Source organism: Trichechus manatus, unplaced genomic scaffold (genome assembly GCF_000243295.1).
Source record: "Trichechus manatus latirostris isolate Lorelei unplaced genomic scaffold, TriManLat1.0 scaffold00045, whole genome shotgun sequence".
Taxonomy (NCBI): Eukaryota; Metazoa; Chordata; class Mammalia; order Sirenia; family Trichechidae; genus Trichechus; species Trichechus manatus.
Window position 1 is genome coordinate 12,727,552 of NW_004443981.1, and position 20,220 is coordinate 12,747,771.

A 20,220-nucleotide genomic window follows, 5' to 3' on the forward strand; every position below is an offset into this window, starting at 1 on the left:
CCTTCAAGGCTTTATATATGTCATCCCATTGCCTTCCTGCCTGCATGGTTTCTGCTGAGTAGTCCGAGCTTATTCTAATTGACTCTCCTTTGTAGATGACTTTTCTTTTATCCCTAGCTGCTCTTAAAATTCTCTCTTTATCTTTGATTTTGGCAAGTTTGATTATAATATGTCTTGGTGACTTTCTTTTGAGATCAACCTTATGTGGGGTTCGATGAGCATTTTGATAGATATCTTCTCATCTTTCATGATATCAGGGAAGTTTTCTGTGAATAAGTCTTCAACAATTCTGTCTGTATTTTCTGTTATCGCTCCCTGTTCTGGTACTCCAATAACTCGTGGGTTATTTCTCTTAATAGAGTCCCACATAAGTCTTAGAGTTTCTTCATTTTTTTAAATTCTTTTCTCTGATTTTTCCTCAAATAAGTTGGTGTCAAGTGCTTTATCTTCAATGTCACTAGTTCTGATTTCTACTGCCTCAATTCTGCTCCTATGACTTTCTATTGAATTGTCTAATTCTGAACTTTTATTGTTAATCTTCTGGATTTCTGATTACTGTCTCTCTGTGGATTCTTGCAGCCTATTAAATTTGTCATTATGCTCTTGAATAACCTTTTGAAGTTCTGCTACTGCTTTGTATGTGTTTTCTTTGGCTTTCTCTGCATTTTGAAAAATTTCCTTTCTAATTTCTTGAATAGTTCTGTATATTAATCTTTTGTATTCTGCCTCTGGTAATTCCAAGAAATTCTCTTCTTCCAGGAAATTTATTGATTATTTTGGGAGCTTGCTGAAGCCATCATGCGCTGCCTCTTTATGTGATTTGGTATTGACTGTTGTCCCTAAGCCATCAATAAGTTATTATAATTTTATATTTGTTTAGTGTATCCAAGCTTCTTGTTTTGTTTTATTTTGATATGCCCAAATATGCTGCTTGTGTGCGCTAGTTTGATTATTGGCACCTTTGAAGCTCTAACGTCCTGTCACCAGGTAGTTAGGTCTGCAACTAAGCATGTATGCCCAGGAGTCTGTTAAATTTTCCTGTATGGATTCGGCTCAGATGTCAAGGCAGTCAGTCATCAAGTGTGTGGTGCAGGCTTTCACCCACAGTCTTAGAGAGGCATAGGTGATTGGTGTAGGCACAGGTATCTGGCTGCAGTAGGGGGTCATGCACTGAGCAAGGCAGGCGGCTGACGGCTGCCGCTGAGTGTCTGAAAGGAAAACGTGTCCCTGTTCACTGGAGTGAGTAGGTAGGTGAGTTTTGCAGCCAGACTATGAGCACCCTTCTCTGTTGGCTGTAAGAAGTGGGAGGCACCACTTATTCTTTGGCCCTTGTAGTAGGTGGCTAGGTGGCATGGGTGGAGCCACCAGTCCTCAAGCCCCTGATGCAGACAGGTAAGGCTCCTGCTTCAAGGGCAGAGCAGTGTCAAGTGTCACAAACCTGCCACTTCACAGGTGAAACAGTTGAAGTTAGACTTCAGGTATTTACCCTGTTACACTGTGGAAGTGAAGGTTTATGCTGTTGAGATGGGTCCACACAAGTCTATACAGGGGTGGAAGGCACTCAAAGTCTGTGGACCCCTTATGCCTGTGCCTAGGCAAAGGAGCTGTGCCAACCCTGAGTTTCTGGCCTAGGGGAGCTGATAGCTTATATTTTCCCTGTTTGTTAATTTGTTCCCTTTCCAAGGCCAGGAGAATGGGTCAGGGTGCCATATGGGATCTACTTCTGGCCCAGGGGACTCTTAGATCGCTGAAGCCGGCTGGACCCTGTGCAGAGCAGGTAGGGAGGAGGTAAATGGGAGAGAGGTGTTTCCCAAATGGTCTTTTTTTGTTGTTGTTGTTGTTAAATCCCCGCGAAAGGCCACACGCAAGTACTTATCTTTAGCCACTTGGATGCTGTTCTTTACTGGTTCGGAGTGACCAAGTAGAATCTCTGCTGCCGGATCTCTCTTGATGTGGAAAGTGCCTCCCGAGCAGGCGAGTGGAGCTGTATGCCCGCCTTACTGCACACCCTGAGCCGATCCAGGCTGAAGGGCTGCAGCTCCCACTGGATCAGGTCAGGCAACTCCTCACTGCTTCCAGACCGTCTCTCTCTTCCCCTGTCACTCAGTTCGATTCCTCAACTTTGGCTTGTTCAGGGTCCCTAGATTTTCATTTAAAATCAATTCATTTGTTTTTTCAGGTCTTTATTGTAAGAGGGACATAGGAAGCCATCTGACTACTCCACCATCTTGGCCCTGCCTCTATTTATTTATTTTTTAAATAAAGGACTAGTTAAAAGAAGAAATCTACACAGTGGTCAGTGATTGCTGCAAGACTGGTGGTCTCTTTTCCTCCAAACTCAGTTCATGGCTCTCAGGGGAACATGAAGTGGGAGCAGTGACCTTGGCGTTAACCGCTGCTTATCAGTCCTTGTGTTTGACAGGTTCAGGAGGAATGCTAAGGAGACCTTCTGCCGGCCCTCCTTCTCCCACCCACCTCCCCACCTCACCCTTTCTGTCCTTTCAGCCTCAGCCGCTTCTCCTATTCTCACTCCCTTGCGCCGTGCTTCCTGCCGTTGCGCTCATCTTGTTGAGACCGTCTGGTGTCTGCCTCCCCGCAGACAGGAAGTGTCACGAGGCAGAAACCAGTCCTGCCCTGCTCATTCTTCTCCACTTCCTGGCATCGCATTTCACTCGGGGTGGGCCTGCACCCATGTTTGTTGAATGAATGAATGATGCATGCATGAATGAATGCTGTGACGCAACTCCAGAGCAGCTGGGTAGGGTGTGAAATCAAGCGTTGCACGTGTTCGGCATTCAGGGGTTCAGTGGAGCCCCTTTGAAGGGCAGGAGGAAGAGGAATAGTGAACCTCTTTAGGACTTGGCTGAGTGAATCCACAGTGCTGAGAGTGCCAGAGGGATAGATTATTCCAGTCTCCAATCTGGGAAAGTAATAGCATGTATTAGTTGTGAAAATTGGGGAAAACGCTTTTCCACATTGTTTTTTTTTGGGGGGTGGGGGGATAAATAATTTAAGATTACTTCCAGATTTTGCAACCTTTTTTTTTTTTTTTTTTTTTTCAGAAATTAAAGGAGGAATAGAAAAAAATAATGGTCATTTTGTTGAGCATCGAGTCTTAATTGACAAAGTTAATGATCTGGAAACACCGATGTTGGAAAATGTCACTTTGTTATATGTGTCTGGAAGTGCAGATGGGAAAACAGATTTTTTTCTTTTTGTAGTAGGTTCATTAAGTGTTCAGGAAGAGGTTCTCTTCTGCACCATCTTCCACAGCCTGAGTAATTTGAGGCTAAATCTGAACTCCACTGCGTCTTATGTCCCTGTGTTGCTCGTCACCAACATGTAGGCCAGCGTCTGTCACTGGGCCAGGGCAGGGCCCCTGCCAGTACCAGGCTTAGAGTCGGACGATCCTCTCGGCCATGGCTGTGCATGAAGCGAGTGTGGTCATTAGAGAATAGTTACCGAGTGCTTACTGTTTGCCGAGAACGTCGCGCTGGGGGAAGAGAGGGGCAGGCGTCATGACAGTTATGTCCCGGATGAGTCGGCCACTCCTGCCCACACGATGCATGCTTGTGGCTTCCTGCCTTTCTGCCTCCTCCCTGGGGGGTCACATCAGCGTCTCTTCAGTCTGGGAGCTGTGCCCAGGCTCCCCCCACTCCCCCGTCTCCATCCAGAGTCTGTTGGTACCCCTCCCTCCTCCCTCCGAGGAGGGGTCCTCCCCCACCTGCTGACGCCCGCCCTGTGGCCTGTGTCAGGGCTCGGTGACGGTGCTCCCACACAAGCCCTCCACTTCGTTTCATTTTCCTTCCACCCTGGTTCTGTCCCTGGCTTACAGACAGTCCCTGAGCCTCTGCGATAATGTCCTGTCTCCCAGCTTTCATCCCCACATTGACCGGGAGTATTTCGCACCCCAGAGCCCTTCAGGCCTGCAGCCCGGGCTCCCCAACGGCCCTGCTGGTGAGGTACCCCAGAGGGTCTCCAGGGAAACCAGTTCCCAACTCCAGGGCCCCTCCCATTCATTACCTGGTCTCCTCACTCTCCAGCGGTCACCCTGCCCCCTTCACGCTCTCTCTTGCCCAGGTTCTCGGACACTGCCGCCGTTCCTGCCTCCTGGATAGGAGCGTTCCCCGAGTTCCTGGGCTCTGGCTTAGGAGTCAGCTGACCTGGTTTTCAGAACCTAGTTCTGAAACCTTTTCTCATCTATGACTGTAATCAAAAGTCAGCTTATATCAAAAGATGACTTAAGTCAGTGTATTGGATTTCTTGCTGTCTATGCCAAGTGGACAATTTAATAATTATCTGTTTTATAGTAAGTGCTTAAAAGATGCACACTGATTAAACTATCCTTTCGGTGAAAATTTGTTTCCAGAAATTGATTGCTCCAGCAAAATGGCATTATGCTTAGAAAGTGAGATCGCATTTCCTCTGAAAACTGAGAGTGGAATCTATTTGACAACTATTGATCTGTAAAGCATTTCATTAAGAAAACACAGTCAAAGTATACTTTTTATGGGAAAGGCAGTGGAGAGACACAAGATGTAACTTGTACTACTTGGTGCTCACTCGGCTTATCCTCGTCTGATAAAAACCAGCTCAGGTCTGCTCCGTTCCCTGCACAGTTCAGCCTGGCCTTGTCTGGAAGTTCAGCCTGGCCTTGTCTGGATTTTATACCCTCCTCAGTGTAAGAGGTTAGTCTAACCTTAGCAATACTTTACTGAAAAATTTTCTTAGGACTCTTTTTTTTTTCTAAGAAATTTTAATGCTGATGGGGTAATAGCCAGCAAGAACTGATAATATCTTAATTCAGCTCAATGCATGGCAACCCCATGTGTGTCAAAGTAGAACTGTGCTCCATAGGGTTTTCAATGGCTGGATTTTGGAAGTAGATCACCAGACCTTTCTTCCGAGGTGCCTTAGTGGACTAGAACTGCTAACCTTTTGGTTAGCAGCAGAGCGTATTGAACCTTTGCATCACCAGGGACTCCAATAACATCATAGTGCCTTTTTGTTTTGTTTTGTTATTGTTTTTAGACCAGCGCTCAAGAGAGTTCTGGTAGCTATTTTGGACTGTTAATGAGAGAGAATTTTTTATGAACTGAAGATGAATATGAAATAATTTTGCTTAATCAAAAAGAAAACTCTGAGCTATTCTACCTAAAGGCATGGACCTTTTAAATGACATTTGGTTATTCCAGCGAGTGTCTTGACTTACTGTAATAACATTCTGTTTTGACTCTAATAAATTATAACCCCATTACAGTTCATGCAGTTTTAATGGGGGCATTTTACCAGTGATATTAAAATACCTGTTTTGTTAAATCTCAGGGCAGTGTGTTTGAAAGCTCCCTTTTCAGGAGATATAAAAAAGGTGATGTAGGCTTTTCAGAGCTGTGGCTCTTTAGCAGTGACTCGGTATTACAGAGAAGATGCTCTGTGGCCTCACCCACCGCTACGCCTTTCTTCTCTGGGGTGGGACATCTGTAACCGCTTTACCTGGAGTGACCCGGAGAAACAGTCTTGGGGATCTTCTCTTTGGTTAGTGCCTCTTGACTGCACGTTAAGCCTGGGAAATAGAGGAAAGGAGGAATGTGAATAATCAAGCAGGGCCTCCCCTCAAGCCATCCAGCAACCTGAGATGGGGAGAAGGGCCAGGAAGATCACGACACGCTAGTGTCCACAGCCTGTGTGCACGGGAGCACCGGCGTGCGCCTGCAGGACCGGCACGAACACACACTGTCCGGCACTGGTGGCAGCTGCATGCTCAGCCACCTCCCTGTGGCCAGCAGCTGGACAGGTGTCGCAGAGACCTCTACCCCAGGTTTGCCCAACGTTGGGATTTACCAGAGTAAACTCACGGCAGCTGGTGACCGAGTAGCATCTGAGACATACGGATCCCTGTGGTGTACCTGAGTGTGTACCTCACTCGGCTTTGGCAGTCCTCCTTCATCATGAGGATTGAGTGATCCCTTCAGGAGCTGGCCCACCTCTCTTGGCATCCCAGCCCTCTGATGGACTAGCATTCAGATCCCATGGGCCACCCCTCGAGTTCATTTCTCACGAGCTACCCCTAGACTTCTTAAACTTCCTCTAGGCTTAAAGGCAGAACATTTAAGGGTCCAAGGTTCATTTCCCTAACAACACGGCAACTAGAAGGAGAATTGAAACTAACCAGAAAGATTGGTGCTAGTGTAAGACCTTGGAGATACGCTGGTTTACGGGTGGGTGAAACCGGGGGGTGTCTTCAAGGCTGTTTACAGTTAGCATGACCATGGTAGGGATTCCAGGTAAGGGAATGCAGAGAGTTGTTGGGACACCAGTGCGGCATGATTTTAGGGAAGACAGCATCCGAAAGGGAACTGCAAACAGAGCCCCCGTTTTTAAAAACAGAACAGAGGAAAGGAGTGTAGAGGTATTTTATACAGGCCCTCATCCACGGATGCGCGACTCATTCCTTGTTTTTTGGGGACCAGGACTTTTCATGTCCAGAATGAAGGGAATTTGGCAGGTAATCTCTAAATTACCAGCCAAGTATGGGAAATGGTAGACTCACAGGGCTGTAGTTTGCAAATATTGCCTGCCTCTGAACTTTATAATGCCCTTCAAAATATCTCTGTGGTGAACTTTAAATGAGAGCAATATTAAACATTTTTCTAGAATTTCACCAAGAAAAAATGTATTCACCGTATCAGAACTTGTAAGACAGCTAAATGTTTGCTAACTATCTTTTGCCTGAAGAAAATCAGAAAACTGTTCCCTGGGTCATTATCCCAGCCCCATCAGTTATCCGCTGCATGACCTGGGGCTCGCTATTAACTTCTCTGCCCTCAGTTTCCTTATCAGGAGAATGGGTTAATAATAGCACCTGTTTCATAGGAATTAAATGATGATTAAATTCTATCATACATGTAAAGTTCTTAAAAGAGCGCTTTGCAGAGCGCGCTTAGCAAATGGTGATTGTTAATAGCTACCTCCCTCTTTTTCTGCCCCTCTTTCCCCCTCTCACCCCTGGAAGTGCAGAGGCCCTTGCTATGTACCAAGCCAAGTTACTTCCCTCTCTTAGACAGGGCTTCTATGCGCGCTCTGAACATCAGTTACCCTGTGAAGGAGACCCGTCTCATAATGGTGGTCATAGTGCCCTCCCAAATGACTGGAGACTCTAGGTGCAGTAGTTTAACTGGAGTCCAGAGTATTTATCCTGAATTGTCGAAACCTAAGCTGAAATGACAAACAAAACCCTACGACACCGACGGTAAATAATTTTAGTGTGCTTTTTTGACGCAGGTGTGTTCTTGTAAAACAGTAATTGCTTTTATCATTTTTCTTTGGTCTCTAGTTTCTTTAATGATACGATTGAAGAGTTGCAAGTAGCTGTACCTTATTAATAAGCTCCGATCACTTGGTGGTCTTTGCACAGCGGAGGACAACGTTTGGTCATGGTTTCGAGTCGTTAAGCTGACCAGCAGATTGAGATAGTCTGGATAGGAGGAGTGTCAAAAGGAAAAGAAACAGGAGGATTTAGCAGCCTGGAAGAGGAGGCAGTGGTGGTTCAGTGGTTGAACTCTTGCCTTCCATGCAGGAGACCCATGTTCAATTCCTGGCCGATCTATCTATCTTATGGACAGCCACCACCTGTCTGTCAGTGGAGGCTTACGTGTTGCTGTGATGCTGAACAGATTTCGGCAGAGCTTCCAGACTAAGATGGACTAGGAAGAAAGGCCTGGCGATCTACTTCTGAAAATGAGCCAACGAAAACCCTGTTGGTCACAGTGGTCCAGTCTGCAAGCTCTCATGGGGACGGTGCAGGACGGGGCAGCGTTTGATTCCATTGTGCATGGGGTCACCATGAGTCGAGGGCTGACTCAGTGGCCGCTCACAAGACAAGCATGAAAGAACATAGAAATAGCTCATCCAACCCCCTTTTTAGACGAGGACACTGAGGCACTGAGATGACCCCAGAAGTTGTGGGCTTCCTTTTTCAGAGTGGTGCGTACTTTGTGCTTGGGGCGAGTGGAGTGTGGCGGAGTGTGGGCTGGCAGGCTTGGTCCATTTTGCTCTTCTTTGTATTCTTAAATTGGGGTTGTGGTTGTTGCTGTGTGCCCTTAAGTTGTTCTAGACTCTAGAAACCCCGTATGACAGAATAGAACTACCCCATAGGGTTCCCGAGGCTTTGATCTTTACGGGAGCAGATCACCAGTTATTTTCTCCTGTGGAGCAGCTGGTAGGTTCCAGCCACCAACTGTTCAGTTAGTAGCCGACCGCTTAACCATTGTGCCACCAGAGCTCCTTTAAAACAGAGTTGTTGTTGTTAGGTGCCATCAAGTGGGTTCCGACTCGTAGCAACCCTATAGGACAGAGTAGAACTGCCCCCTATAGGACAGAGTAGAACTGCCCCCATAGGGTTTCCAAGGAGCAGTTGGTGGATTTGAACTGCTGACCTTTTGGTAAGCGGCCGAACTCTTAACCGCTATGCCACCAGGGTAGGTGTTCTCAAATAAATGTGTTTAAAGATAGATTTGAAAAAATAAGATTTCTTGACTTCTAGATGGTGGAAAAATACTCTATCCATAAGAGGTGGGACATAGAGAAAAGGAAGCTGAAAGCTGTTTTCCTGGAAGCCTATAATCATGGTCTCTGTGTGGTGGGCTGTCCACATAGGGCTGGACCTCTCTGCAGAGGGACATGGAAACCAGATTCCCCGAGGTGTCAGCAGCCCCTGGTCTCACCTCTCAAGGCCTTTGGAGTCACAGTGGTTTGGGAAGTTGTCACCTCTTATGTTCTTACCTCTTGCGCAGGCCGTTGCTGATAGATAGACAGGAATCTCCGAAGTCCACCGGGTTGCGGCTGCCGTCCCTGGTCCCAGAGGAAAGGGCAAGAGAAGGCTTCCTTCTCACTTACAGAAAGATGACTTCTTTGAAGGAGGCACCGTGCAAGGCATTGGGGATTCATTGGTGGTCCAAAAAAGACACAGTGCCTGCCCTCCTTGAGCTTACATAGCAGGGGACGATCAGCCACGCACAAGTTACGAGGTAGTGGAGGTCAGTTGTGAAAGAAGGGAATGGGCTTGGAGAACACAGCAGAGAAGCCTGTGGAAGGTCGGAGAAGACATCCTTGAAGAAGGGGGTTTGATCTGCTGCTTCCAGTAACATCTGCCACCATCTTTCTTTTTTCTTTTTTTTAAGGCATTTATCTGACTTTGCCTGCTAGCCCCCCCTCCCCCGGGATTTAAAGATGTCTCTGTCACCCAGTCCTGTTTGCACCCAGCAGAGTACCTTCCACCAGACAATAAATAAAGCATTTGCTGAGTGAATGAATTTCTAGTGCTAACACATTTTCAGCTTTTTCTTTCTCAGTCAATATTTACTGAGTGAGTAAATGATTGACAGTCAAAAATGTTGATTAATTATGGTGAGATTCGGTTCTTGGTTGATTGTCCATCTTCTGGGTATACAAATGGTAACTAATAAAAAGGTTTCTAGAGAGGCATAGCTTTTGCAGTGTTTCAACAAATTTTAATTGAGTTTAAACTAGATGTAGATTTAGTTATAGATTTCACTGTCTTCCAATGAAAGAACCAATGCTTCCATGTTTAAAAATTTAAGTTTAAAATTTATTGAACAATGTTAATATTTCCCCACTAATCTCATTTTCTTAATTTTTAAATTGCTATTATAAGGTAATACACATTTGTTATAGAAAAATTAAATATATATAAACGAAAAGCAGAAATCTTAATGTGTATTGATATATTTCAATTTTTATTTGATCACATCGAGTGAGTTCAAAGAACTTTATGATGAAAAATCCTCTGAAGAGTTAGAGTAATGTGTGTTTAAAAAGAAAAGTCTTAAAAATTGATTTTTTTCCTCTCAAGAGCTGAATACATGAACCATGCTTTTGTTGATTCTGATTTATGATTGTCAAAACTGAGGTCTGGGTTCAATAGGTATTTTGTAGCTTGTTGTTCTGTTAAACTGTGTTCTATCCACTTACATAATGAAATAACAGCAGAGAGGGCTGGTTGACCCCCGAGGAATCTGCTGTCTTACACTCTGCCCCATCTGGGGATAGAGAGGAAACCTCAAATGTAGTTAAAGTTTTCTTCTGTTTGTGGGGGGTGGGGTGCTTTTTCTTTCTACCATTCCTTGTTCCTTTTATTCAGAATCCTTTTCTCCTTTTCCTACCTGCCATCTTCTGCTAGCTGTTCACTCTTTGACTTCCTTCCTCCCCTCTCCCTCTCGCCCTGTGAGTGGGGCAGCACTGCGCTGAGAGCTGATGCCCCTTTGCAGCTCCTGTGGCTTCTCCACCTTCTCCAGCTAGCCACAGTGGCTCCCAGAGGATGCCACAGCGTCGGCGGCCTCGGGATTGAGCAGATGGGATGGAAAGTGCGAGAGATCTCTTGGTTTTGAGAGGTGGAGACACCCTTCTGAAACTTCTAATTGCGTCCATCCAAACAAAGTCAAATCTGAGGTTTTGTAACTGATTTTATCCTTGTAGAAATAAGAGAAAGGGGCCCGGTAGCACAATAGTTAAACGCCCAGCTGCTAACCGAAGGGTCGGTGGTTTGAACCCACCAGTCACTCTGCAGGAGAAAAGACCTGGCTGTGTGCTCCTGTAAAGATTACAGCCTAGGAAACCCTATGAGGCAGTTCTTTGTCCTCTAGGGTCACTATGCGTCAGAATTGACTAGACAGTACACAGCAACAGGAATAAGAAATGGGACCGTCACTGGAGTTGGGTGTGTCTATCCATGGGTAGTTAACCCCGACTGCCCCTTTTAATATAATATGTGCTTAAGAAGTATGGCAACATTCAGTCTAGGTTAATTTTTACAAAATACAGTCTTTATATATTTTAGTTAAAAAATTTAATTCCATGGTCCTAGAGTTTTTTTTATCAGAACAAGCTAGGTACAACTTCTGGATTGTATTTTGTCATTCCTTATTCCATGTCCCCTTAATAAGTCACTGAACTACCATCTGTATTTTGCAAAATTAACAACTGATTATGAATTAGACAGCATAATGAAAATTCTTTAAAATCCAGTACACAGGAGTCGTTTTTATGAACTAAGCAGCTTCTAGTATATTTGAATGCCTCGTTGAAGATGATTATTTAAGGTATTCAATTCAGTTTTCTTTTAAAAATCTGTCTAAGAGATGAGTATTCTTTAGAAGCGTAAAGATCTGATTTTGAGACGCGTTAGAGGCCATTTATTAGTAGTAATCTTTTTTTTTTCTTCTTCAGAGAGTCTTGAATCTTTTTTTGGGTTAAATGTGTTTCTTGCAAGAATTGTTTTAGGAAATATTTCGGGTATTTAAGGAAGTGGTTATCTTTGCTTTAAAAAATGCTTATTGTGAAATGTTAAAAAACAGCAACCAAAAGGCAACTTTAACTCAAATGCATTCTGTCCTTCTACGGTGCTGTTTGTCGGTGATTTCCCATACTAGAGGTTTCTGAATTAGGAATTCGCATAATGACGAGTTCTGCTCAGTTTGGTTCTCCACAAAGGCTTGTTGTCTGAGCTTCAAACAAGGCTGCAGCTGATCTGTGTAGCACACATCGGCTGTTGATCCAGTTTAAGTGCGTGTCCGCGTCGCTCGTTTCTGATCAACCTGAGAAATTTGCATGCTGCAGAGCAACCATCTTCTTTTATACTTTATTAAATATCTGTCAATTATAAATATCAAGGTTTTACATTAATGTCAAGATAGTACATCAAAAATTCATGGAATATGTGACTTTTTCCAAGGGTATTTAATACTTAATGCATTTGTGTCATTTTTCTTTGCAGAGATATTGACAGGTTTTATTAAGTGTTTGTTAGGGAGATTTCATTTTTATCAAGGGACTATAAAGAGAAGCCGCGTGCTGAATCAATTTTTTTAAACCAGAATATCGTTCGTTTCTTCCATCTTCAAACGCTTGTAATCCATAGGTTTTATTTGAATTTCTTCTTGGTTTATTTTTGTTTTATGTGAGTGATCGTTCGAGACCGAACTTTAATAAGGATCAAATATGCTGACTGTCGTGGTTTTTAATTTCCTTCAGCATAGCCACCAGACCCAGGCAATATGGTAAATTCTTCAAAATGTCATACTTACATATTTAGCAGTATTGCTGCTTTTTATTGAAGCTAAACAAACAATTTTAGATATTAATCTTTTCCCAAACATAGTGATTATTTTGTACTAGGTACAGTATTACTGTGTCTCATATGGAATACCTCCTTTTGATGGAAAAGGGAATGGGGAAGTGCCTGCCTTGGCAAACAGAAGCAAGAGTTCTCTGACAAAGTAAGCTCTTTAATGCTGCACGTCTGATCAGGAGATGTAGCAATTGTTCATTTCTCCAACTTCAAATATTTATTATGCTCAAGAAAGCATAAAAATATCAACCACTTGAAAAGTCAGCAGGAAATGTGTGGCTCGTTGCTAAGCCTGTATTTTGGGGGGCAGAGGGCGCCTTTAGTGCTTGGACGGACCCCCTGGCCTGCCCTGCCTTGGCCCCGCATTCTAAGAGGTCCTGTCTCTGGTCTTTCTGACAGTGGCCAGCTAAAGCTGTGCAGGGCACCTGCTCACCCATCCCAGGCCTGTCTGTGTCTAGGAAACTACCGTCACAGCTAAAACCAAGTGCCAGCAAAATATGCGTTTTCTGTTGTAATTTTACATTGTTATTTTTAAAGTTTAGGTAGGAGAATCTTTATCAGGGAAGCAGGTCATGAGCACAAAACCCTTGAAGGATTTTGCCCTGTAAAGTGAGGAATGTTCAGTTACCTCTCCTCTCTTGTCATCGTGTGTGAGCCTGAAGACTTTCAGCTAAGAACATTTTAGGCATTTTCAAGTAACTTCGGATTAATATTAGCATTTTTGAAGGACGTGTGTTTTAACCTTCACCCAGTCTTCAACAGGGAAAAGCCTTGGTTTTAAAAAATAAAAAAAATTGTCCAGAGCTTAAATAAAAATAGTTGGAAATAGACGTTTTTCTTTTCCTTGTTCATTTTTTCCAGGATACGTGAGAACATTTATTTTCAAAATTAAATATTTTTCACATGCAAATCATTTTTGTTATCTGACTGTTTCAAGGTCCTTATAAAACTATTACATAATCATTTTTAGAGGTAGGACAGGCTTTTTAGAAACCGGGTTTGGGTTTACAGCAGGTTGCTTCAGAGGCCTTTCCCCGGGAAGTAGGGAACGCCAGGACTGTAGCCTGTTCCGCCAGGGTGCCAGTAGGTGGGGATAGTGTCACAGTAGTGAGAGCCTGTTGAAATGGAAGTACTCGCCTTTCTCTGTAGTGTCAAATTTTGCTTCAGTGTAACGGTTAAGTGCATGTTTCTGTGGCAGAATAGCTTTTTATACCAGAATTAAGTAGAGTATGCACACCCTATTTTTTTAAGCGGATAAGAATGACTGTTTCTAACAGGCTCTGCAAACGTTACATAACCCTGCAGCCAAAATACTCTTCCAAATTAATCTGAAGAACACATTTGCAATGTTTTTTTCCTTACGACTTCATCAGACTGTGAGCATGAGCTTAAATGTTGGGTGAGAAATGTATAGACATAGTAAAGAGAGAGACGATTTCCATCTGATTGGCCCTGATGAGGCTGCCCTTGTTATTTGAGTAGACTTTGTAGGGGTGAGGCTGGTTCGTGCATTTAAAGATCTTTGAGTACTGGAAGATTCTCCCCCAAGCCATTTTGACTTCCAGCAGCCTAGTTTTGAAAATTGCCATGTTTTCTTGTATTTAATAAATGAAACTTTTTTTTTTTTTTGGTGTAGTGTGTAGTGCTTATGGGATTTAACGTGGGAATTTACCAACTTCCAAAATTCCATAGTGAATTCCGCAGTTTTAATGAATTAAAACATTTTAAAATAACAAACATAACAAAACTTTCTCTCCTCCTGTAGTTTGAGAAGAGGTGGGACTCGCAGTACGCCCAGCAGATCAGATAATTTGAAGTTTTATCATTCATAAGTGAAAAGAAATTTTAACAGTAGAATTCTTTTTTTTTAAGGTGCCTAAGTTTTTCTGTGGTGCTTTTAATGATCACATTCATCCTGGAGGGGGAAAAGTGGGTCTCATTTGTTAAATTTGCAGTTTTGTAATGAAAAACGTGAACCCTGTTGTGGGAGCTTAATAATTAAGTGGAAAATGGCTTCAGGACTCTCACAGCGCCGTCTTCAGCTCAGCCGGCCCAGGTGAAAGCAGTGCCAAGCTTTAGGCCTCTCGGGTTTCCTGTCTTGGGGATGTAGGTGATCGTGGCACTGATTTTGTTTTTGTTTTTTTTCCTCACAGAGAAAGGATTGCCTGGTATTCCTGTAACAGCTAGAAATGTCCCTGGGCAATATGACATTTTATATGTTGACTTAAAATATATCTCCCTTAATTTCATTTTTATTATCACAAACCTACATTTTAGAGATTACATGAATACATTTTTATATTTTGACTTTCCTTCCAAAGAGTTAAAACTGAACTAAGGATTAGAAGGGAGAGGCAGGCACCTGGGAGCCAACACCCAATTGGCAGCCTTTTGTAATACGTAATTTGCCTAAAATTGCGCACCTCGCACAAGCTTTTATTTTCTAATTGATTTACGGTTTGCGCCACTTCTCCCTCATCCCCTACTGTCCTGCTTACGGTGCCAGCGAGTACATTACAGTGAGAGATGATAAATTACGGCACACTTGTGATGCTGATGTGTCAAGAGTAAAAACTGCGTGGTACATGGAGCTTCATGCATTAACAGTGGCGTGGGACACAGCTCCAGCCGGATTCCATTTGTATCTCAGAAATGCCATTTGTTCGTTTGATCACTTACTGCAGTCTGTCTATCAGCCTGTAATTGAAACTGAAGATTAAAATTACACCGTTACAGCTTTTAATTTCTTAATTGAGACAAAGTTTTTAAGTGCTTGAAAGGTCTACGGTGGGGGCGTTGTGAAGAGAGAATGTGAAATGTAGAAAATTTTCTCTTCAGTGTGAAGTTTTGGGTATTTTTATCAAATGTTTATTTCTTTTGTCCAGAGGAAAGAAAGTAGTAAAATTTAAATATTTTGATCCTTATTTTATCTTTATCTTATTTCCTTGGAAATTTTGTTTTCTAATTTCACAAAACTGTATTTTTCCCGACTGTCTGTCCTTGAGCCACGTTGTCAATGAATATGATTCATTTACACATAACAAGTTGATGCCCATCCAGATGATCTAAGTCAGAGACAAATGAAAGAACTTTCAACATATCAGAGTGCCTTTAATTGTCCTTTTGGTTGATAGAAGCGATCTGACATCTGCCCGTAAGTCAGAAAAGTACAAAGAAAGGCAGGGCTGGTACCTCATGTCCGGGGCTCCACGTTTGTTTGGGTCAGACAGCCTCAGCCTGGGCGGGCCTACCTTTTGCAAAGTCAGTCCACCTTAAATTTTATTTTTGTGTGGTGTCTGTGGGTTCTGGTATCGAAATATGAAGAAGCAGATTTATGGCGGCTGCTGGGCACAACAAATTAAGTTGACAGTGATGTATGAGCGCCTAATAGCGTGATGATCCCTCAGCGCGCGCTGGACGCCTCCTGCTTCATTTGGCTCTTGTTAGGATCTGTTAGCAGCTAAATAATGCAATTCTGCTGACTGACTTGTTCTCCCGTTTTCTCTTTTCACCTCTGCTTTCTCAAACTTCTAACTCCCAGACCCATCCTCACGCCAACAAACTGCCCTTGAAGGACTTGTTCACTTATGAGGACTACAGGTTGGTGTGTGTATGCTGTGTGCGAGGCGCGTGAGTGAGTGTGCCTGCGTGCGTGTGCATTGAGGGGCGTTTTCTGAGTGAACGTGGGATCTTGGAAGAGAGGGAAATACTTCAGTCAGAAGTGACCTGCTGTGTCCATTTAAAGCATGGAAACAGATCGTCTTTCAGAAGTCATATCTGTGGTGCGGCTACGTATCAGCATTTTAATAGCCGTGCAGAAATTGCCGTTAACCTGCAGTGGTAGGGGGTTATTGAGGTGGCCGAATGACACTTGAGGTTAAGATTAGTGTGAGGTGGTCATGAGGCTTTTTTCTTTTCCTTTCTAAGTAGACTATTTCAGTATAAAGTGGGGACTTCTTTTCGAACAAAAAGACTTAATTCACTGCACAAAGTAAGAAGAAATAGCATTCTGCATTCACACAGTTCTTAGTGGATAACAGAAAGGAGTTGCAGCTTTGGTTTTCATTGAGGATTGAAATGGATGCAGTCAGCATTTGGGTGAGGGAGGGGAGGCTCGGCTTGGGGAGGGTGGTTTGGCCAGCAGGGAAGACCCACTGGGAATTCAGGGCCTAGAGGGCCAGGCCTTTCAACCTCCATTCCCCACCCTCCTTCCCTCCAACGTCCCCCCTTAATCATGGGTGTCCTCCGGCTCCTTTCACTCTCCCCACGGCCCCCTCAACCCTAGATTTGGTTTTAAATGGTGGTGAAGGCCAAAGCTTACCTTTGGTGCCTAGGAAAAGGGTTTGAAAATTTGTGAGGAGTCAAACCTAAATTTCTGATTATTCTTACCAAGACAGGCGTTTAGATGTTCTGACCTTAATTCACCTTTTTTTCCTACTGTTTTAGGTGGGCCGTGTCCTCTGTAATGACAAGACAAAACCAGATTCCCACAGAGGACGGTTCCCGGGTGACCCTTGCTCTGATTCCTCTGTGGGACATGTGCAATCACACCAACGGCCTGGTAAGGGCTCCCTCTGGTCAGGTTGGATCCGGGAAGCTATTGTTACTCAGTTTTAAAATGAATATGCCACCTACCCACAGTGATTGGTGGTTTTTAACCCTCAACTTCTCCCCTTACTGCCTCCCTCCAAAAAAAGAACGCTCCAAGCCGTGCCACTCTCCCGCCTCCCACAAAGAGAAGCCAATATTTTTCTCTTATCGCGTTAATTTAGTACTGAAAACTGGGAGCTTGAACCTCAGACAGCTTTCAAAAACCACAGTGAACTGCATTTATTTGCTAAGCTGTAATTCAGTCATTCTTATTTTATTGTACCACAGACTGAACCAGTGTTTCTTTTTTCTTATTCTTTCTAAAATACTAATTTATTGAAAAGTCAGTCTTTCTCGTTTTCCCTTCTGTGTTCCTCTTTTTCTTTCTTTGCTGATTCTTATTTCCAGTTAGTAGTTTTCTTGGATTCTTTCCTGCTCTCTAGCCCTTCACCTGGTGTGCTGCAGACCCTTGTCCGTGTGTATGACTCTGCTTTTGTCCAGGAGCGGTTGCTAACTGTCCTCGGCGTTTACGGGGAAAGGTGAAGGGGGGGACTTGCATGCTTGGCTCCTGGCCCTTGAATGTGGGGGTCGTTTGGCATCAGCACACATGGGAAGCACTGGGTAGGGGCCAGTAAGAAAATCTGGACACTTCGTAATTACTGTTCCCTGCAATTAGTAAAAGGAAAAGACAAGCTCTTTTTTCAGCGTTCTTGGGATTCCAGTCAGCAGCCTAAGTTGAGATTGTCTGAGAGAGATTTCCTGATCTTAGTAGATAGAAATATGATGAATCAGAATATCCTGAATTTTTTAGACGTTACCCTAGTACGCGGGTCTTGTGCGTGTTTTATTTGTCCTTCCTCCCCGTCAGCTTTCTTTGTTACGTTAGCAGTGTTCTAAACCGACTGGAAAATGCTGTCAGTGAGTATTTCACACCTAATTCCACGAAATGGCCAGAAGACGCGTGGTGTGTGCAGGCACTTAGGTCGAATACTCCAGCTCTGAGTGGGCAAGGCCTCGCAGGAAGTGCGCTCTCCACTCGTGAGTCTCGAAGGTGTTTACGTTGTAGAGAGAAAGGACAGTTCTGCTTTTATAATTATATTCTTGCTTTAATTTAGATATGCTTGATTTGATCAGCAGTACTAAGGAACAGTAGCATATTGTATGGTTTATCTTTGTGAATGAAGAAGATTTATATTCTTTGTTATTGTTTTTCTTCAGAAATAATGTAAACTGATCATAAGATTGAAGTTTTTAAAATTTTTCAAATAGCTTTCAGGATCTGACTATAGACTTTTTCTCTTTTTAGATTAGATCACAGGTTCCCAAACTTGACTGAACATTAGAATCATTTAAAGAATTATCAAAATCTCAATGCCCAGGCCACATCCTAAACCAATTATCAGAATCTCTGGCAGTTCCCTAAAAAAATATTGTAAATAGGCAGAAATAAACAGTACAGAGCATCTGTAGTAGAACGCAACAGTCCTTTCCCACTGGGCCACTGGCCTGCTTCCCTGGAGTCTACTGGCTGCCTGCTCCCAGGTTGTTGTGGCCCGTGGTCTAGTGTGAATTGCTCCAGTCCCCTCGTTTTACAGTTACCCACCCCCCCAACACACAGGTTTTTGTGTTGCTTCCATGCAAATGAGGTTAAATGATTCACTTTTTCCCCCTTACTAATAAGCATTAGTTTATCTCAACATAAAAATAGCGGATTGACAACAGCTGATGCTGTTTTCCCTGTGCTGTGCCCGTGGGCTTCAACCTGCAGACACGCTGCTGAGCTCAGAAGGTTTCTGCAGGATGCTCGTCCTCGTTCTTTGTGGTGATTTTCCCTCATGCTTAACTCCACCCCTTGGCTGAACTGCTTCCCATTGTCATTAGAACTCTTCATGGGAAATTTTGTCTGGTAGAATTTGAGAAAGTCTATTTTAACATCGCAGAGTTGTATATTATACATATTAGCAGTCAATCTCTTTAAAAAGTGAGGTGCTTGAAATTAAGGTTCAGCTTTTTAGACAAGAGATTTTCTTTTTTGTGTGTGTCTATCCTGACGATCATTCTCTTATTGTCTGTCTATCCTGACTATCACTGAGGGAGTAGGTAGAAATTTGTAACCCAGCAACGCTGTCTGCTTCTAACAATGCCCCAAAAAACCTGGTTATGGTAGTAGAAACGGAAGAATCAAGTCAGTAACAGTAACTCCAAGTCAGCAGCAGTGAGGAAATACAGAGAATAAAAGGTGAACACTTTGGCTGGGTTCTGGTGAATGTCAACTACGGTCCTAGCCACCTGGAGAAGCAAACTTAGATACGTTCGTAAGCTATAGTACTAAGGTGTAAGAAAGAATAGATGTTTAAATTTTCCGTGATTTGTTCCAAATAAGTAGCGTAAGTAGAATACACATGGGCAAGATAAGAGCCTAAGTAGCAGGTTTGCTTTCTTGGGGTTGTTCAGTTTATACAGAGGAGGACACCTCTGAGAGGTTTAGAGGCCACTGTATCAGTTCCCTAAAGTTGCAATGGTTAAGCACTTGGCTGGTGACTGAAAGGCCAAAGGTTCGAACACACGAGCCGCTCCACGGGAGAAAGGTGGCAGTCTGCTTCTGTAAAGATGACAGCCTTGAAAACCCTATGGGGATGTTCTACTCTGTCCAGTAGGATCCCTATGTGTCAGAATCAACTCAGCAGCAGTGAGTTTGGTTTGATTTGATATTAGTTCCAGAGTCCTCAGGTGACGCATACAGTTAAGTGCTCGGCTACTAACTGAAAGGTTGGCAATTCGAGTCTACCCAAAGGCACCTTGGAAGAAAAGCCTGGCAGCCTACTTCCCAAAAATCAGCCATTGAAAACCCTGGGGAGCACAGCTGTACTCTGACACAGGTGGGGTCGCCATGAGTCAGAATCAGCTGAGCAGCAACAGGTACGTTAGTTCCAGTGTATGAAGTGTCGGCGTGATCAACTCTTAAATTTGAGTATGTGACTCTCCGTACCAGTTAGGATGATAAGGTGTCGGCAAATTTAAGCATAACTGAGTGAGGCTGTTTTTTAAGGCCTTTCTGTTTGTGCATGGAAAAGTTTAGAGGCCTCTGGAAAGAACTCCTTAGATAGGATAAGGAAGTGCTGGATAACAGTAGTAGTACCCAGAGCGGACACTAGGGGGTGCTTCCTAGCGCCCATTCTAAGTATGTTGTGTCACTAGGAGTTGGAATCGACTTGGTGGCAATGGGTTTGGGGATCAGGAAGCATGAGGTCTTTGCCACTCTGAAAACTGGACAGAACCATTCTGCATAGGGGTGCCTGCCTGCTGCTCCCTCCCTCCCTCAACCCCCTCTCTCCCTCCCTCCCTGCCTCCTTCTATCCCTCCCTCCCTGCCTCCCTCTTTCCCTCCCTCCCTGCCTCCCTCTATCCCTCCCTCCCTGTCTCCCTCCCTCCCTGCATCCTTCTCTCCCTCCCTCCCTCCCTTCCTTTTTCCCTCCCTCCCCCTCC

The 20,220-nt window shown here is 43.8% G+C and overlaps 1 protein-coding gene across 5 annotated transcripts in view; it reads left to right on the top strand.

Moving 5' to 3' along the window:
* Positions 1–20,220, top strand: part of SETD3 (SET domain containing 3, actin N3(tau)-histidine methyltransferase) — a 110,678-nt gene that overhangs the window by 77,318 nt on the left and 13,140 nt on the right. For all 5 annotated transcript variants that reach the window (XM_023731795.1, XM_023731792.1, XM_023731793.1 and 2 more), the window contains 2 exons: positions 15,687–15,745; positions 16,592–16,706. In XM_023731795.1, the coding sequence (XP_023587563.1) occupies positions 15,687–15,745; positions 16,592–16,706 (174 nt within the window). The remainder of the gene's footprint in view (positions 1–15,686; positions 15,746–16,591; positions 16,707–20,220) is intronic.